This window comes from Myripristis murdjan, chromosome 20 (genome assembly GCF_902150065.1).
Source record: "Myripristis murdjan chromosome 20, fMyrMur1.1, whole genome shotgun sequence".
Taxonomy (NCBI): domain Eukaryota; kingdom Metazoa; phylum Chordata; class Actinopteri; order Holocentriformes; family Holocentridae; genus Myripristis; species Myripristis murdjan.
This window is the reverse complement of record NC_043999.1, coordinates 1,892,904-1,912,989: the sequence shown is the minus strand read 5'-3', so window position 1 is coordinate 1,912,989 and position 20,086 is coordinate 1,892,904. Positions and strand designations below refer to the sequence as shown.

The following is a 20,086-nucleotide window of genomic DNA, read 5'->3' as shown; positions in this document are numbered from 1 at the left end:
AATCAAGTAAACCCGTTAAAACGCCTTTACAAGCCGTTTAACTGTTCGACATTTCGGTTTGAGCCTCATGCGGTGCCGTCGAACAAAGATCGTCTATATTTAGAAAGATTCATTCCTCTATCTCACTCGAAACTCGGAGGCGCGCGGGCGTGCGGGCCGGTTTTCGCTGCGACGCGCGGCGGTTACCGGAAGGTGCGGCAGAGTGAGGCTCTCGCTGGCTCCGCGTCGACTTCCTGCTCGAGTCAGACAGGACAAAAACAAAAACAGCGAGCTGGCTGCAGGCGGACGGACAGACCGTGTTGTTGTCGCAGGCTTTTCCAACGACGCAGCTGCCGACGTCCCCGCTAACAACCAGGTAACACACGGCGACAACTTCCAGGTTTACCGGGAGGGAAACCGAGAAACTCCGCTCTGAGTTTATTACCTGGCTAACGATGTGAATGAGTTGACAGCAGACTGCTAAGCTAGCTGGTTAATTCACACGTCCAACTTGGACTCGTGTGTTTTTTTTTTTTTCACATTAAATCTAAATGTCAGCTGGCTTTAGTGGTGACTTTACTTGATGTTGGTCGTCTCCAGAATGACTCACATGTAAACACTGGGAATTTAACCTTAACCGCTAGCAGCAGACTGTAATTAGAGCACCCGTGGGAAACAGCCAGGTCAGCCTGTAGGGGAAGTCTTTGTGATAGCCGATGGTTTCTGCTCCTGTTCTTCTCTGGAAAAACAGCTGGAATGAAGTTTCTGTGACGTTCCTGTGCAAAGTTCTGCCAACTCTGGGCTCTAGTACCGCATTTTCACGCGTGTCGATGAGACGTTCCATCTCCACGCCGCCGAACTCCGTAGACGATTAGTGCATTTTTAAATAAAACAAGTCGTAAATCTGTGTATACACGAGCGACAGACACGAAACAAAGTTCACTATGTTCAGGAGAACATGGCGAAAAATTCGGCGCCCCATTTACCGAAATTTCCAATGATATTTTCTCTGAAAAACAGGTGGAATGAAGTTTCTGTGACGTTCCTGTGCAAAGTTCTGCCAACTTTGGGCTCCAGTATCATATATAGTATCAGATCCATATTCAATACCATACTTATGTGCAATAACCTGTGCAATAATCCATATTCAATACCATACTTATGTGCAATAACCTGTGCAATAATCCATATTCAATACCATACTTATGTGCAATAACCTATAGTGCAATAACTCCTGTCCATGTTTGCACTTGTACATATATTTTTTCTCTTTTTATTCTATATATAGGCCTATTTATATTTATATTTATAGTTATATTCCTTTCTTTATTTTTCTTGACTATTTGCTCTTTTTACTTTACACTTGGAGTGGGAGTTGTTATTGTAACGAAAAGTAATTTCCCCCTGGGGATCAATAAAGTATTCTGATTCTGATTCAGATTCTGATTCAGTACCGCATTTTCGCGCGTGTCGATAAGACGTTCCATCTCCACGCCGCCGAACTCCGTAGACGATTAGTGCATTTTTAAATAAAACAAGTCATAAATCTGTGTATACACGAGCGACAGACACGAAACAAAGTTCACTATATTCAGGAGAACATGGCGAAAAATTCGGCGCCCCATTTACCGAAATTTCCAGTGACAATCTGAGTTATCAGCTAAAGGTTTTTCAGGCCACGCCCACTAAAAGTCATTCTGACCCGATCTGGAGATTCAATTTATACATCCCTTAGTATCATATGTGCCACGTTTCATGAGTTTCGGTCAAGCCAAGTACAATATATTAACTTGTTGTGTGTGTGTGTGACAAGTAAGTCAACCGTCATCTGGCTACAGCCTCACCGAGATGCTCAGACTCTCCTCCTTTTCTCTGTTCATATCTTTATAAAATTAATATTTTGGTTTATGTGGCCGCTGGACAGACTAAGGAAGCACACTAGGCTAAGTTATTTAGAAATAAAAGGAAATAGTTATTGAGAAATTAATAACAGCAATGGAATTAATCATGAAGTGCAGTCCTGAAATACAGTGAGAGGTGGGAGCGAGGGTTTTTTTTTTTAGAGATTACAGGAATGAGAGAGGATGTGAGTCAGTGAGTGGAGACTGTGAGCCTTTTCTTTAAAAGGTCTGTTTCCAGGCGGAGCGTTGCCCGGCTGGGGGAATTCCTCCTGGGGTTTTACTTTCTCTTTCACTCACACCGCCTGTTGTTTGTGTCAGTCAGCGGCCATGGCGGAGCAGAACACGGAGGCGAAGCTGAAGAGCCTCCTCAAGCAGGAGAAGATCCAGCTGTGGAATCCGCCGTACACCGAGGACGGCAACCAGCCCGGCCAGCAGCACATGCAGGTAGATGATCCTCCTAGTTGTGTGTGTAAAGTTTGACAAGGCTGTGATTCTCCTAGAGGTCACTAGAGGTCATTTTCTCCAGCGACGTCCAGTGTGACAAAAGTCTCTGCCTGCAGTGAAATGGCTGCTATGGGGGCCAACATCATCACACAGGAATCAAATGTGGCTCATTGAATCCACAAGAGTCTCAGCTTTCCAGTCAAAGCCAACTGATGCAGCTCCAAGACTGTTTAGGCCCCAGTCTGCACACACACACCATTTTACAACAGGCCACAAGAACACATGTGGACTGCAGGCTTTGTGAGTTAGTAAAAATAAATAATGAATACATGAAATAAATAAAAAAAAAAAACAGAAAGCAGCACAAAATACCCTAAAATCGGTGAAAAAAATAATTGAAAAATTAGCAAAGAGATATTTAAAATTACATTACAAAAAATTACCATAAAATTACCACAAAATCACTAACTTTTAATGTGTGTGTGTGTGTGTGTCCAGGAGCTGGCGGAGCGGTACGCCCCTCAGCTCAGCCTCGATTTGGTCGAAGTGGGCGGAGCTCTGGAGTCCATCAGAGTCCAGGCGGTGAAGAGAGGCAAAGGAAACCAGACGTACAGAGAGACGAGCGTGGCCACACTGGAGCTGCTGCTGCCCCGGGACACCAAGGGGGTGAGTCGGGTGAGGGATGGGTGAGGGGGGTGAGGGATGGGCTTTAATGTCCCCTCCAGTCTCCTTAGGGTGCTAACAGTGGGTCGTGTCTCTGCTGAAGCTCCATCACTCTGACACTGAGGGAAATATTCAAAGCCAAGATGCCGTCGTTTTATGGCTGCAGAATCACATCAAACAGAAAAGATCTACTGCGTGTCTCATGCATCATTTTAGATTCATTTCCCTGGAATTCAGCAGCTCATGTTTGGGATCTGCACTAGCATCTCAGTTGAAGAGGTTAATAATGATCATAACTGTCTGTCGGGGCTGCATCTCCGCTAATTGTTGAGTAATTATTGGTTTTTAAATCGATTAAAAGCCAAAGTCTGATGTGAAGTGGTCGGAGGCCAAAGTGACATCTTCACATTTCTTCCTCAGTCTGACCAGCAGCCAAAAAAAACAACAAAATATTAATTGAGTAAAGATACAAACAGAGAAAAGGAAGACAGCCTGAGCATCTTAGTGAAGCTGGAATCAGACGACAGTCACTGTTTTTACTTGATAAATGAGCAGGGCAAGTCATCGAATATCAGAATCATAGAAGTTGAATTTTCTGTGTGTGGACTGGTGGGCTGATGATGGTTTTATCTGCGTGCTGCAGGATCCCAAGAAGAAGAGTTACCTGGAGAGCAGGCTGGACGTGTCGGTGCAGGAGGTGATGGACAGGTAGCAGCACGTGCTCAGGTCGTGTTTTCAGACGCAGTGTGTGTTTTCAGGTGCAGTGTGTGTTATCTGTGTCTTGTGCTGTGCAGGATTGCGCAGGATTACGGCCTCGAGTTCATCAAGCTGATCCTGAACGGGAAGACTCTGTCAGCTGGTGAGTTTCAGCACCAGGCAACACACCGCGTCACGTTTTCCAGTTTTACTGCGTCACGGCCCGAAATCAAACCTGAGCAAAGTCACTTGATTGAAATGATGAGTGAATTTGCAAAAAATTAACAAAACATTAGAAAAAATGCCAGAAAATGAGCAAAGAATTACTGAAATTACTATAAAATTACCAGAAATGTAGCAAAAGAAGCACATTTTTTAATTACAAAAATCTTTATAATGATTGAAATGATATATTTAAACTCATCAGTGATGCTGGATCAGTGCTAGATTTTTTTTCGTGTTTAAATGCCTCTGGAATGCTCTCACTAGCATTTAACATTTTGAGCCCAGAATTCGTAAGAAATTAGTGTGAAGTTACAAGAAAATTACCGTAAATTACCAAAATCAAACAAACAAACAAATAAATAATATTTTAAAAAAACTACCCTAAAATGAGTGAAACATGACTGAATTTTTTTTTAAATGATAAATTATTAAAAATGAAAATTAAATTCAGAGAAAATCATCATAAAATTACCACAAAATCACCTAGATAACTAAAAAAAGGAACAAAATTTAAGGAAATCACCCACAAAGTCCCTTAAAAAATTGAAGTAAGAAGAAATAAAGCGGTAAGAGGGTAAAATAAACTTTAAAAAGGCGGAGAACCTGATTCACTTTAAATGAGAATGATTTAACTGATGACTCGGCCCATTTCCTGTGGAGGAAGTCCAGATTAGACATGATGTTAAACTGTGTGTGTGTGTGTGTGTGTGTGTGTGTGTGTGTGTGCTTGCGTGCTTGCGTGCTTGCCTCAGACCAGCGTCTGGACGAGCAGGGCGTGAAGAACCACAGCAAGGTGATGGTGCTGCGGGTGAGCGACGCCGAGCGGAGGCGGCAGGTGAGCGAGGAGCAGAAGAAGAAGAGCCAGGAGGAGAGCATCCAGAGGACGCACAAGGGCTTCCAGATCCTGTCTGAGAGAGGTGCGGCCCGTGTCACATGACCGCCTGGGTCACATGACCGTCCGCGTCACATGACCCTCCACGTCACATGACCGCCCAGGTCACATGACCGCCCACATCGAGTCAGTGATGAAGAGGGAGTCACATTACTAGGGAATTTTATTGGTGGTTTTCTTATTTTTTTATTTTTTTTATTTTAAATATATCTGCTGATTGATTTGTGGTATTCTGTTTTTTTCTTATTTATTTACTTATTTATTTGTACACATTTTTTGTTAATTTTCTGGTTATTGTCTTGTAACTTTTTTTTAAAAACCAATTTCTTCCAAATTTTTATTTCAAAGAATTAAATTCCTGTGAAAGCATTTAACAAGAAGTTAAACACAAAAATATCTGGCGTTGATCCAGCATCAATGATACTTTTTATTACCTTTTTCGCAAAATTTCTGGTAATTTCTGGTAAGTCTTTGCAAATTTTCTGGCATTTATTATTAGTAGTATTTATTTTTAAATTTTTTTTCTTCTAATTTTTCCCTAGTAATGTGATTCAGACGCAGTTCACAGATATCTGATATCAGGCTGATGTTACTGAGTCACAATAGACACACACACACACACACACACACACACACACACACCACCTGTAGTGTTTCTATGATATTTCTGTAGTAAATCTACCACAGTCTGTTATCCAGGCTGTAGCTGGACAGATGTCTTCTGAAACAACAAAAAATAAATTTCAGTAAATGAAACTAAAATTGTAAACGTAACTAAACTAAGCTGATACTGAAATAAATAAAATCCTGTGTGTGTGTGTGTGTGTGTGTGTGTGTGTGTGTGTGTGCGTGCCCTCAGATGGCAGTGAAGACCCTGAGACCACGCCCTTCCTGGAGATCGCCGACCAGAAGGGAAACCCGCTGCAGATCCCACTGAAGGAGAGGAAGGTGAAGTGTGTGTGTGTGTGTGTGTGCTGTCTCTTCCTTCCTGATGACAGCAGAGGGATGATCACTGCTGCAGGCCTCCACACAGCCAGGGGGCGGTATTAGACCCGTAAAGAGAACATTCCTCCGGATGGGTCAAGGTTTAAGGCGTCAGAAGGTTTCAAATCCCACTTCAGATGTTTTTCTCCTCTTTCTAAAATCACAATATGTTTCTGTTTGGCCTCGTAGTAACACACTTTAACACTCCTCAGACAGACAGTCAGTTTTACTTCATTATTGTAGAATTGATGCTCATATTTCTACATAATGCACATAATGCATGCGTGTTTTTTTTTTTTTTTTTTTGCAAATTTCTACTGCACATATTATTCTATTTCTTATTTCCCTTTTCTGTTTCTTATCATTTCACTTTTGCGTATAATTTAATTCTTCTCTTGAGAATTTGAGCAGCTGAAACTGACCCAGTTTCCCCTCAGGGATCAAATACGTATCTCTGACTCTGATTCTGATCAGTATAAGTTTATTATGGGTCCTCTTCCAAAAGCTGTACTTTTTAAAAACACCCTCACCTGCTCTTTATCATTTATATCTGATACACAACGTAGAAGTTACTCATGCAGCAGACTGACAGAACGACAGGACGATCGGGTGAATGGGACGTCCCAGTTGGTTGCATAATCATTTTTTGGATTTGCAAATGATTCATGGTGTTTCTGCACAAATTTATTATTATTTTGCCTCTTTTTGGTGATTTTTTTTTTGTCTATTTTTTTTTTTTTTAAATCTCATGACTGAGCTTGTTTTCAGCCTCCCAGCTTCCTGTGATGATGAGTCAGATGAAATCATCTGGTTGTTCTTTTGCACCAGGACGTTTGTTTTTAGATGTTCGTCAGTAGGTTAATTTTTTTGGGGTGTGTTTGTACGTGCAGGCAGGCCAGAGACGTTCATGACACATTAAAAAATTAACAGAAGCTTCCAAGGACCGCATGGCTGCTCCTGTATTTGTATCTGTTCATATATTTGAATAAATTTGGTCGTTCACAAACAAGAAATAATTAATGGAAAAGTGTTTTGGAAAAAAAAAATCGCCTCCAGAATTCAAACCCCATCACCTGCAGTACCTTGTCAGACCACCAGGGGGCAGTGGATCACCTGCTTAAAACCCCCTGATGTATGTGAATGTATATGCACTGTACTTATATTCTGTATATGTTCTGTGTGTGTGTGTGTGTGTGTGTGTGTGTGTGTGTGTGTGTGTCCAGGCTCTGATCTTAGCCATGGGTTTCCATGAGAAGGGCCGCTCTCTGATGAAGAGGAAGCAGTATGACGACGCTCTGTGTCACCTGCTGCAGGCCGACGACCAGTTTGGGTAGGAAGATTCGCTCCGACGTTCAAACATCCCAGTCACCCAGTAACAAAATAAAACAAACAAACAACAAAAAAACACGTTTTGTTATCGTTTACTCACTGCAGCAATAAAGACATGAGAGTACAGGATTCCTGCAGGTCCTTCTGAAGTCATAAAATGTCTTAAAGTTCAAACTTATAAATATGAAGCCTTAAAAATCATTAAATAGCCTTATGGAAATATAAAAATTTTTAAGGTCTTAATTTCAACATAAATTCTAGGTTTTGAGGAAGATTCCCTTTTCCTGATTTCCCCAGACTGACACCAGATGTTGGACACCATTTCCACCTCTGTACGTCCAATGGTTCAGTTACTATGGGTAGCATTGACTGTTAGCTTAGCATAAAGACTTGAACTCTATGGGAGCCGTTAGCCTGGCTCCTTACAACTGAGCCACTGGACGTCCAGAGGTGGAAATGATATTGATATTTTGTGATTTATCCTTGGTGTTAATGTTGGTAACGCAGGACTTTGATGTGAACGGTGTCGTGTGTGTGTGTGTGTGTGTGTGTGTGTGTGTGTGTGTGTGTGTGTGTGTGTGTGCGTGCAGGTGCTGTGGCTCCGCCCTGCTCGGCTCGGTGGATAACTACGCCGTGCTGCAGCTGGACATCGTGTGGTGCTACCGAGCGCTGGAGGCTCTGTCCTGCCTGGACGACGGCAAGATGAGGCTGCAGAGGGCTGAGGACTGTTTCCTGCAGTGTTACGGAGCGCAGCAACAGAGGCTGCTCATGATCAAGGTGCTTACACACACACACACACACACACACACACACACACACACAGAGTCAGATTATGTTCTGAGTTTACTGGATGAGGTTGATAATGCCCCTGCCTCTGTCTCTCTCTCTCTCCTCTCGCACAAACACACTCGTCTTGACCTCTCTCTCTCTCTCTCTCTCTCTCTGTGTGTGTGTGTGTGTGTGTGTGTGTGTGTGTCCAGGGTAACACAGGCAGGGAGGAGGTGTTGTTTCTCAGACTGTACCTCCTCCAGAGTCTGCTGTCCTACATCGAAGGCAACGATTCTCAGGCCCGACAGCAACTGCAAAAGGTGACGTAGTTCCCATGTGTGTGTTGTGTACACCCTGCATCCTAGCTCCTACACCCTAAACCCTATTTCCTGCTTCCTAGGTCCTACACCCTATAGCCTATCCCCTGTATCCTAGCTCCTACACCCTACATCCTATCCCCTGTATCCTAGCTCCTACACCCTACATTCTATCTCCTGTTTCCTAGCTCCTGCACCCTACATCCTATCTTCTGTATCCCGGCTCCTGCACCCTACATCCTAGGGCTGGGCGATTATGGCAGAAATCAAAATCACGGTTAATTGAACATTTTACCTCGATTACGATTAATGATTACCGATCGTGATATTACCGATTATTATAGCTTGAATCTTTTGCAAACAAAACGGCAATGTCAAACTACAAAAAGCTGCATCTCTTCTAAACAAATATTATTTCAAGTAATATTATTGCTATATTATTATTAGGAGTAGTATATATATGCACTGATAATAATATAGCGTGCCTGCATAGTAAGCAGGCGATATTAATTTCTCAGAATTTTACTTCCTAATGATTATTATTATCATTTAGCTGGCTGTGGGCTAAACGATGCGATGAGGCTCTTTTGGCGTCTCTCTTTTTAATCGCCGCTGCTTCAACTGCTGGACGTTTGCAGTGTACAGCCTGAGTGAGGAGGGACCGTGGTTACCATGACAACAGGAGCATTTTGTGATGTGACGTGTTGTGGTGTGGTAACCGGAATAACTGACATGGGCAGGATTATGTCGGTTAAAGGCCCCAAATGTCGGTTTTGATTATTTTTCGATTAATTGCCCAGCCCTACTACATCCTATCTCCTGTTTCCTAGCTCCTGCACCCTACATCCTATTTCCTGTATCCTGGCGCCTACAGCTTAGATCATAACAGTTGATAGGGATTGCGTGTAGTTGTTGTTACTATAGTTACATACAGAAAAAAAGCTGCTGAAATTGCAGTTTTCCCCAATGTGCCAGCTAAATGCAGAATGAAACTTGGGTTAACAGAACAGGGCCGTTCGACCGCCAGACAAAACAACACATCAACCTGTGCTGTGTAAATGTGTTGTAAAGGTAATGTGTGGTTTCGTCCAGGTGGAGGCGCTGCACGGCCGTCTGTGTCTGGACTCGGAGAAAATGGCCCAGCTGATGGCGCTGGGCTTCAGCGACAGAGAGGCTCGGCTCGGCCTCAGAGCCTGCCAGGGAGACCTGCAGGAAGCTGCCATACACATCACCAACCGCAGACAGGTGCAGCTCGCACACACACACACACACACACACACACTGACCAAACCAAATTTTGATATAAATAAAATTATAATAAAGCAGAAGAATGAAAAAAAAGAAATAAAAAAGCCTAAGGAAAATAAAGCAAATAAAAGTAATAATGACATGAAATGAAATGAACACACATCCAACCCTGTACACTGTGATGGGATTTTACTGTTTCAAATGTGTTTTATGCTTAATACTCTAACACATCTGGGATTAATCTCTGTAAACCTTCACGTGTTTGTCTTCCTCATTGAACTCGGTACATAAACAAACATCAGTCACAGCAGAGACTTATATTAATCTTTAAAGGAATACACCTACTTTTTGGGCAAAATGTCCAGTGGTTCAATTCCTATGGGTAGCATTTTCTGTTAGCTTAGCATAAAGACTTGGGGTCTATGGGAGTCGTTAGCCTGGCTCCTTGCAGCAGATCTGAAGCCGTCTGGTTTACACGGTGGATCATGTGGATTTAAAAAAACAAAAAAACAAAGGACAGTGGGTTCAGGAGAACCTGTAACCTCTGAGCACATTTATCTACCTTTAATCTTAATTTGAGCCGGATGATATGTCACAGATTAACTTCTCCTGTAATGACATGCATTTCCTGCTGAGCTAACAGGAAATGCATGCCATGCTCTACGTTCACACCCCTGCTGTTTCCTGAGAGGGATGTCCACTGTCAGAGAGGAGTGTTGACCTGTGTGTGTGTGTGTGTGTGTGTGTGTGTGTGTGTGTGTGTGTGTGTGTGTGTGTGTGTGTGTCAGGAGCGCGAGGAGCTGAAGGAGCGGGAGAAGGAGAAGAGGAGGAGGCGGCTGCAGGGGATCTCAGCGCTGCGAGAGCTCGGCTTCTCCAGGAGAGACGCTGCCAGAGCCCTGCACAAGGCCGACGGAGACGTGGACCGAGCCTACGCTGTCAGTGCCTGTCTGTCTGCCTGTCTGCCTGTCTGTCTGCCTGCCTGCTTGCCTGTCTGTCTCTCTGTCTGTCTGTCTGTCTGCCTGCCTGTCTGTCTCTCTGTCTGTCTGTCTGTCTGCCTGCCTGCCTGCCTGTCTGTCTCTCTGTCTGTCTGTCTGTCTGTCTGCCTGTCTGCCTGCCTGTCTGTCTGTCTGCATGTCTGTCTGCCTGTCTGTCTGCCTGTCTGTCTGCCTGTCTGTCTGCCTGCCTGCCTGTCTTTTTGTCTGTCTGTCTGTCTGTCTCTCTGTCTGTCTGTCTGCCTGCCTGCCTGTCTGTCTCTCTGTCTGCCTGTCTACAGCTCCTTTAAAACCTCTTGTAATGTCTTAAGTTCCTGTGTCTGTTGTTTTCTTTTCTGTTGGCAGATTCTGCTTGACTCCGCCCCCACCGCCCAGGCGACCAATAACAACACAGAGGCGGCTGTCAGTCCAGAGAGTGTGGACCAGGTAGAGCGCCGCTCGGCATCAACACCTGTTTACACAGAGCTCTTTACCTTCTTCTGTAGGAAAACTGCTTCCTTCCCTCCATCACAACTCTCTCTCTCTCTCTCTCTCTCTCTCTCTCTCTCTCTCTCTCTCTCTCTGTCTCTCTGTCTCTCTCTCTCTCTCTCCAGTTGCTGTATCTTGGTTTCGAGCGGGAAATGTCGGCGGCGGCTCTCAGATTGACAGGTGGAGACGTCCAATCAGCGACTCAGCTGCTGCTGGACAACCAGGGCGTCATCTCCGTCTCCCCGCCCCCCTCCTCTTGCTCCTCCTCCTCCCCCTCTTCTTCCACCGCCTCTCCGGAGGAGCCCAGCACCTCCTCCAAATCTGAAGGTACAACACACACACACACACACACTGCTACACCCAACACACTCATGCTTAAATCATAGTGAGAGACTGAAGGAGAGGAAGAAGTGAAATGTTTTATCAACAACGCTGTCTAATGTGTGTGTGTGTGTGTGTGTGTGTGTGTGTGTGTGTGTGTGTGTGTGTGTGTGCAGAGGACAACGAGCTGGTGAACGAGCTGTTGGAGGACATCCCCCGTCACGAGGAAGACTACCTGGATCTGACGCTGGAGGAGGAGAGCGAGCTGATCGCCACCATGAAGGCCTACCTGAGCCGGGGCGCCGCACACGCCGTCTGACACACACACACACACACACACACACACACTAATACAAACAATGTGACACACACACACACAATCAGATACAGCTACACACCATTTATCGCTCATATACCTTTATAAACACACACACACACACAGGCATCATGTTAGCGCCTGCGCTCTGTTAGCCAGTTGAAGCCATAACCTCGAACTTTAAACATTTTTAATTTCATTTACAGTTAAAAAGCGACTCCAGACTAAACTGCCAGAGCAAAGGGATCTGACATCAAACCAGGAAACCAAAAAAAAAAAAAAAAAAACCAAAACACCGTGGCTTTGACTTCACCACCGAAACAGCCAGGAGCCTTAACGTCTCCCGTGTCTCCTGTCAGAAATAAAAAACAAACAAAATGAAGCAAAAGGTTCTCATGCTCACCCGCACTAGAACGTATTATTGATGAAATGTTTCCGAGCATTTATACAGCAAATTATGGCCATTGTAGGGGGAAAAAAACTGAATCTGAGAAAAAAAAAATAATGGGATTAAGGTGGTAAATTTACAAGAGAAAATCTTGAATATTCTCTGAGATTAAAGTCACATATTTACAAGTAAAATACATGCAAATTGGAGGAAAAAACTTTTTTTTTTTTAAATTTTTTTTAGGTTTTTTTTTATTATAAATTTAGGACTTTAATTGCAGCATTTCTGAGGTTTTTTATGTCTTTATAATCTCAGAATTTTTGAGTCTTTTTCATAAGCTTGTGATTTTTTTCTCATAGATTTGTCAGTTTAAACCCATAAGAATATCCAGAAATTCTGAGTTTTTTTTGTTTTTTTTTGTCCTCGGAATATTACACCCCACTCCTCCCTGGCTCTGTAATTTTTTTTTCCCTACAGTGGCCATAATATGCCTTCGTACATTTATGCAGCCGAAATGTTTCATAAATAAAATGTTACAGTGTAGATGGTGTTTCTATGTAGCTCCACCCACTTGAGGCAAAATTGACCTTTAACGTGTAGTGTGTGTGTGTTGTCTAAATCCTTGTGTGTGATGTGAGTCCACATGGTGGAGAAATCTCCTCATTAATTGCTGCTAATCCACAACACTGTGTTTGTATCTCTCCATTCACTTCCACACTTTTAGCACAGAAAGCAACACCAACAATTATGACAATATAAACAACAACAAGTCCCGGTTCCCATTTTTCTGTGTGTAGTTACAATTATTTGTTAAATTATTATCAGGTCATGTCTTGGTGCAAGGTTACTATACAGCAGACAGTACCTGCTGGATCTACTTTTCACTTCAAACAGGAAAATACCAAGGAATGAGCTGTTTAATTTCCTCAAAAAATGGGTACCGGGACTTGTTGTGTTGTTTTTTATATTGTCGTAATCCTCTTTGCTGGGGACTCATGTCACACCGAGGGAACCATACAACCCAACACGTTCTACCAAAGGTCAGGTTTGCCTCAGTGTTTGGCCCTGGCTTTGCTTTTGTTTTTGAGCACAAGAGCCTCGTCTACACTGGTGGACTTACCAGCTTGTAGGGAGAGACAGAAAATCATATCTCATGTTTGATTGTAATTATTTAGCCAGGAAATTTTTTACAGTCTACAAAATTAAGGTGCTTTGAAGCAGCTGCAGGGGTTCTTCAGATTGAAACCACAGGGGAGCCCAGCACGGTTCCCTGAGGGACTCCAACAGCACTCTATAACAAGGAGCTGCTTCTGGGAGCTAGTGAGGGTTGTTTTCTGCAGTCATGTCCAGTGACAGAGGGTCTTAGAGGAACCTCACTGGGTCCTCTTCAGGTTTCAGAGTGTACTCAGCTCCGTGGGAAGTCACTGTCAGGTTTTTTCCGGTTCACATGCCGCAGGATGCGTGGCATTCCTGGGGCAGGTTTGTTTTGTCAGTTCATTCAGCCATGTGCATTCATTTTGATCGCTATATATGGTTCTTATATGCTTTATGTAATCATTGCATCAGTTTTAGTTTGTGAGTTGTGAGAGTCATTTGTTGAAGGCTAAGACAGGTATCTGAAGGAAAACGTTGTGACACTGAGAAGTTTATTATGGCCCGTGTTAATTCAGACTTTACCTCCAGTGTCAAAGTTTTAGTTGAGCGCCTCCAGTGGAAAATGGTGCAAACTCTCAAATGTTACTTACTTAAAAAATCTTTGTGACACAACATAAAAAAAAAAGTTTTTTTTAATTTTTTTTATGTAATTATATAATTTTCCCATCTTTGGTTGACAACATAACAGATTGTACAGGCTGGATCCTCTTGAGTTAAAGAAAAAAAAACACACACACAAAACTTGTTGTTTGGACCTTGATCAGAAAGCTGCTGTTCCAGATTGATTTGGATTGAGAAAACAAATTTTGGTTCCTCCGACGGCAGTAAGGAATGTTATGTTTGTGATTTCATTGCAATTAATATCACGGAAAGGACTCTAATTTGTCATTTAATTTGAAGTCGAATGTTGAGTTTTATTTAAAATCGATTTTATTTGGATTGTCTTGTTTCATGTAGACAGTGAGTGTTGCTGTTTTGTTAGGTTTAAGTTGCCAATATACTCCAGGTGTATGAAATATGAGACTCCTTGAATCCAGTAGCAGATCCAGGTGGCTGAGCTCAGAGATCCACCTTGACGGGGCTGAAACAAGGACCTGAAGTCATGACCCAGAGAGAGTGGTCCCATGAATGGCCCCAGTATTTTGTACACCTGTCATTGTGCTGAATGTGCCATAAAATCAGACTGTCTACATTTTGCTTCATTTGACATCATATGTTACGTCTCTTTTGATCTCAATAAAACCTCATGTTGGTTTGTGACTACAGTCTCGGTGACAGTTGAATCTGTGGATGCAAGCATTAATGCAAAATGCTTTACCGGAGTTGGGAAAAACTTTTATGAGTTTTAAACAAATGTAGTCAAGCTGTAGCAGCATAGCATCTTCGGCTATTACAGGGAGCAATCATGTAAAAACGACAGGAAATCGAATACTTTTGCACTACAGTTATCGAGGAATATCCACGTCTCTATTTTGTCCTTCATTTTGAGCTTTATTGTGTCCCAAACAAATCGGACAGATGATATGGATTTGTGATTGTCAAGCGTCTTGCCTGTGAACGCTCCAGAGACTGCAGGCATTGATCGATTCTTTCAGTATTTGGGATTTACGTGGGTTGTGCTGACAGTGGCAACACCATTTCATGAACAAAATGCTTTTTTTTTTTGAGAACGATGCTTCCACAGGCATGTTGCTTGTGAAGACTCCAGAAGTCACAAGTTTATTTTTGAGGAAGCTCCTAAACATGTCCAGGGATGCCCCTGTGTGGTCGTGAGTGACGATTCTACTTGTATGAAGTTTTTTTTGTGAGGCCACAAGTCAAGCATCTCCTGCTGCGTCTTCTGTTGAGTGATTATAGGCCACAGAAAGGTGACCAGAATTCAGGGACGTATTTTGTGATTTGCTGACAAATTAATTAAATTAATTAAACACAGCAGGACATATTCCAGAATCTGACAGAAATGATTCGCCCCTTTAAATGTTTTTTAAAAGCCTTTTAACACAAGAATTCTGGCGTCGATCCAGCGTCACTGATCTGACGTTCAAATATGTCATTTCTTCTTTTAGTTTGCTGCCAATGTCCTGGTAATTTCCTCATTTCTTAGTTGCCTTTTTATCCCATGCTTTTGAACAAAATCAAGTGAATTTGTCAGACGTCGAGCTCAGCGTCACCGATCTGATGTCTGACTTGTCTGAAGTTTGCAAAACGAGGATCTGTCTTCCAGCTGGTTATGAACAAAAAGGAAAACTTCACCTTTCCCATAACACAAGCTCGACAGAATTCCTGTGGTCTTGAGATAAAAAAAAAAAAATACAAAACCAAGACAACTGCGTACTTTTAGACACAAGTGCCACACAAAACAACACACCAGAGACCGGAGAGAGTTTGATAAAAAACCTGTTTTCTTATTTGAGTCTTGTTTTATTTATTGTACATGATTACAGATCGGTAAAAGTCACAGTCCGTGACGGGGGGATTGGTGGTGGCTCAGGGGAGGAAGTTGGGATCTGGGGAAGACTGGTGGTTCAGAGGTTAGAGGTCAGAGGTCAGAGCTTAGAAGTAGTTGACGATTCTACGGATGGACTGGATGTTGGGGTTCTGGGCCTGCCACTCGTTATGGCTGCAGTAGTTTCCCCTCTCCACGATGTACATACGACCACGGAAGTTGGGCTCCTCGTACATCACCCAGCTGCAGAGGGACAGCGACACAGAGAGGTCAGCGGTGTTACGATGGTTTGCTGTGACTGTGTGTGTGTGTGTGTGTGTGTGTGTGTGTGTGTGTGTGTGTGTGTGTGCGGTAAACTCACGCTCCGTCTCCGTAGACCCTGACAGAGTTGATGCAGTTCTTGCTGAAGCCGCGGCTCTGCAGGAAGGGGCAGTCATCGCAGATCTCCACACACTGACCGGAGTAGTTGCAGGCCTCGAACAGCTCGATGCGGTAGTGCTCTCCATGCTGCACACACACACACACACACACACACACACACAGGTACAGCGTTAGAGAGAACTAATGAACATGCTTAGGAATCTGTGGGTAACTGGCGATGCGATGCTATCATATTTTAACCGATAACCCATGGTATCATGATACCGGCGATCCTGCAATATATTGTAAGATAATCAGCTGTGATGCATCGCGATATCTGTAACTGAAGAAGAGAAAATAGCTGGGAAAGGGCAAGATCATTTTTCAATAAGTTGTTTGTCAGTGTTAAAATACTCAGCGGGAACATGACAGAACAGTCCCAGATAAAACACCGCAACAAAGGGGCAGATTCGCCTCGTAGGAACTCAAATATCGATACAAGAATCGGCCCAAACACTCTACATAATCATGGTTGTGGTAGCATGCAGTTTGTTATTTTAGCTGTAAGACTTGCAGATTGTGTCCCTCCTGATGAGGCAGCAAAGAAGCGATTCGTCAGACAGACCTACAGTTTCATTGTTGTCTTTGATTCATTGAAAAGCATTTGATTGTTCCTGATTTTAAAAGGGTAAAGCCACCAGTTTTGGTCGTGTTCCTGCTAAGAGAACCAGCGGCGGTGCTCACCATGCGGATGGGCTTGCAGGATCCCATGTGGTCGTTGTGGGAGTTCCACCTCTGGAACTCGGGGTACTCTCCGTGCTCCAGGATGTACTGCTGGCCCTTGAAGTCGGGGTGGTCATAGCAGATCCAGGCACCACTCTCCACACGGATGGAGTTCACCCTGAAAACACACACACACACACAGTTTAAGAGTGTGTTGCAGAAAACTTGCGTCACAGTATCAAGATCTGCGTCGGGTGGGTGGTAAAAAGCTTGAGATGGACAGGACCTTGGCAGCCGAAGAAGGAATGTCCTTAGATTATCAGTTGGGACTAAATTAACGTTAATAATGAAGGGTCGAGTTCCTCATGAAAAATTAGTTTGGTTAAGATTGTCTGCCAAATTCTTCTAAACATTACTTCCTGACCATTGGTTAAAAGTGACTACTGGTCAAAAGGAGGAAGTTGGAAAAAATCGGGTCATTTTTTAAAGGGCAGTGTGTAACTTTCTTTGTGTTGAGAAACTCTTTGGTATTCCTGGGATCGCCTGAAGGAGAATCTGAGTAAACAAAATGTTTTCAAATTGTTTCTGTCCATTTTGGTCCTGTGAAGTCTGATGAATGCATCTGTTTTGTAATGACAAAGAACAAATGAAGAATTTGCTTTTGAAAATGCACAATTTCCGACACCACACAATGTGGACAAAGTGCATCAGCTTTTAAAACAGTGGCAGGGACCAGAAGGCCTTAGCTGAACTGTACACCCTCTAGATTTGATATCTTTTAACATTTATTGTTCTCCTGTATCCAAATGATCGACTCACAAACTCACACTGTCCCAGCAGGATCAATAAACGTATGAACGCGTCCGTACAAAAATATACAGCTGCTTGTGTTGTTTTAAGATCACGTTTTCCTCTGCAGAGAAAATTAAAGCCTCTTGCTCACCTGTTCATGAAGCCGCGGTCCTGGAAGTTATCACAGTCTCCCCTGACCTCCAGCTTCCTGCCGGTGAAGCATTTTCCCTCATAGAAGCAAATCTGGAGGACAGAAGGAGGGAAGAAGGCATGAAGGCATTATTTTTAACCTGTAGCTGAACCAATATTATTTTTCAGAAGCCTGTTTGGAAAGCGAAACTGAAAATGGTTCAGAAAACAAAGGAAAGAGCACACTTCTGTTCCAAAATTGGGGAAAAAAAGTTATAAAATCATTGATAGTAAATACTATGAGTGTCTAATCCAACCTGTGGACATATCTTCAAAGAAAACATATCTCCATCATTTAAAAAAATAAGTGACACCTACTGTCCTAAACGTTATTGACAGCATGAGGTTAAAAGAATTGGTGGTACTTTAAGGGCAGTAGGAAACCTCAGTGTTTGGTTTACAGGCTGGATCATCTGCATATCTATAGAACCCAAACACTGCATTTTGGAACCGAAATCCTCAAACAACCTTCTGGCCTCCTTCCTCCTTAACTTTATCCACACCAGGTTTCAGGGGCTGAGTCGTTTTTCTGAGGAGTTCCTTATCTTAGCAAGTTCTCCGATTCAGGACTCTTTCTGGTTCTATAATCACGTCCTTAGAACGGCCACATCAAGCTCTTTTTAATCTATAAAAAAACATCGCACCTATCTCTAAGATCACCTAACTGAAAATAAACTTAATAAGATGATTAATAAAAGTATAAATTAAATGAGTTTGTTTTGTTTGAGGCCACATTGGCTCGTCCATCCTAACATTTACCTGCCGGTTTCTCTTTTTTACCGGACATCCAGATCTTTAGACCAAAACAGATGATGGTTGGTCATTTCACACTACATTTCCAGGAGCTGGAGCTATTTTAGATACAGAACATTAAACTTAAGATCTTTAAGAACAGAAACATTGGCCTGAAGCTCACTGGAAAAAAAAAAAACAGGAGGTAAGACGGGAAGAAGCTAAAATTATGAAGCCTAAGTTCCCTCTCGACCATTGAGGCTTGCTGAGGTGGCATCGTGCTACAGAAAACATTTTTGGCTTGTAAAACGCTCCTTCAGATTTTTGCGTTAACATTAGCGTTCTCCGTAAGAACTTAACATTTAAAACCTGAGCTGTGGCGGGCACTAACGAGCAGTGAAGCCGGTCTAAAAAACAAAGTTCGATTGCAAGAAATAAAATAAGACGCGGCCTGGTGGATCTCCTCAACGCTGAATTCACCACAAGACGATGGTTGGTCATTTCACTCTACAAACATTTCTAAGACATGGAGCTGTTTTGGACGCAGAAAGCTAAACAATAACAAAATCAAGAGGTTAGACGGGAGGAAGCTAATGTTATGAAGTCTAATTCGCTTGTTACCAACTGAAAAACACAATTTAGCCTATTACCTAGTTAGCCTAGCATGCCTTGTGTGTTCAGACTAGTTGTAGCTAGCCGGCTGACCATCGAAATTTGTGAATGATGTGGTTATAAATAAACAACAAAAAAAATCTGTTTGGCAAAATTTTGACTAGAGTTCCTTCCCTACCGACGAGCTACATGCTACAAAAACCATTAGGCTCCACCCAAACTGAACTAACCTACAGTGAACTAGCACACCCGCCTTAAAATCCAATTAAAACTGAATTTAAGTTGAAATCAAAAAGTTAAAAACGAAATTTTAAAAAAAAATGTAAAACTAGAATAACCTTGTTACCAACAGATCAGACACTTTCACTTGGTTACCAGCGAAATGTTAGCTAGCTGCTAGCCCCTGTTAGCCAGTGATGCTATGTTCCGGTTCCTCTAAAGAACGTCAGTCACAGCTCAGAGATCTGGTGCCGTTCCAAACGTTCCCAGCTCCTAAAACGTTCCTGCAGACTTTTTCTCTCTCCGGTTCAGCTGTCAAATCTGACGCCGTTCTACAAACTGAGGGTTTTATCGGCAGGAGGCGCTGCCGGGTGGACGTCCTGCACGCCGCGGCGGCTGAGGCGTGTGGTCCGAGTCCACCGGGCGGCAGGTTTTCCAGCCGCCGCTCCAACTGGTTTCCAGCCAGCGGCCTGCACTGGTGTGGCCCCGTCACTCACCTTTCCAGAGTACTGCGACATTTTCCCTACTGGATGCTTTCCAACCAGGCCCACAACCACACCAACAGTGTAACAGTGAAAAAGTTGGACACCCCGATATATATGGCCGGGGGCGAGCGAGGGGCGGCGGCCGCGCCCGCCGGACAAAGACCCCGGCTTTAACAAATCTGCTGGCCTCGGCACTTTCCCTTCAACTCAGTGCTCTGCTGATGCTGGGGTTTGTGTGTGTGTGTGAGCGCGCGTGTGTGAGAGAGGGAGAGAGAGAGCGAGTGTGTGTGTGTGTGTGTGTGTGATCACAGAGCACAGTAACAATGGAATGTGCTTGGCCTGGGCTTTGCAGGGTCAATGATATTGCACATGCCACGCTTCTATACAGAGACACAGACAGGACAGTGAATGGACGTATACAGGCCTCACATACCTCTGTGTG

The 20,086-nt window shown here is 43.3% G+C and overlaps 2 protein-coding genes across 2 annotated transcripts; one reads left to right on the top strand and one right to left on the bottom strand.

Annotated features, from left to right (window-relative positions):
• Window positions 1–208: 208 nt before the first annotated feature.
• On the top strand, window positions 209–11,846 carry nub1 (negative regulator of ubiquitin-like proteins 1). Its single transcript, XM_030079199.1, has 15 exons — window positions 209–355; window positions 2,199–2,324; window positions 2,823–2,990; window positions 3,631–3,695; window positions 3,782–3,846; window positions 4,661–4,825; window positions 5,660–5,748; window positions 7,008–7,114; window positions 7,704–7,890; window positions 8,094–8,201; window positions 9,291–9,443; window positions 10,235–10,381; window positions 10,784–10,864; window positions 11,032–11,233; window positions 11,404–11,846. The coding sequence occupies exons 2-15, from the start codon at window positions 2,208–2,210 to the stop codon at window positions 11,544–11,546; spliced, it is 1,797 nt and encodes a 598-aa protein (XP_029935059.1). The 5' UTR covers window positions 209–355; window positions 2,199–2,207; the 3' UTR covers window positions 11,547–11,846.
• A 3,664-nt stretch (window positions 11,847–15,510) lies between these two features.
• On the bottom strand, window positions 15,511–19,700 carry crygn2 (crystallin, gamma N2). Its single transcript, XM_030079221.1, has 5 exons — window positions 19,657–19,700; window positions 17,559–17,650; window positions 16,637–16,793; window positions 15,894–16,039; window positions 15,511–15,775 (listed from the first exon to the last, which is right to left on the bottom strand). Exons 1-5 carry the CDS (start codon window positions 19,675–19,677, stop codon window positions 15,640–15,642), a joined length of 552 nt encoding a protein of 183 aa, XP_029935081.1. The 5' UTR covers window positions 19,678–19,700; the 3' UTR covers window positions 15,511–15,639.
• Between the last annotated feature and the right edge of the window lie 386 nt (window positions 19,701–20,086).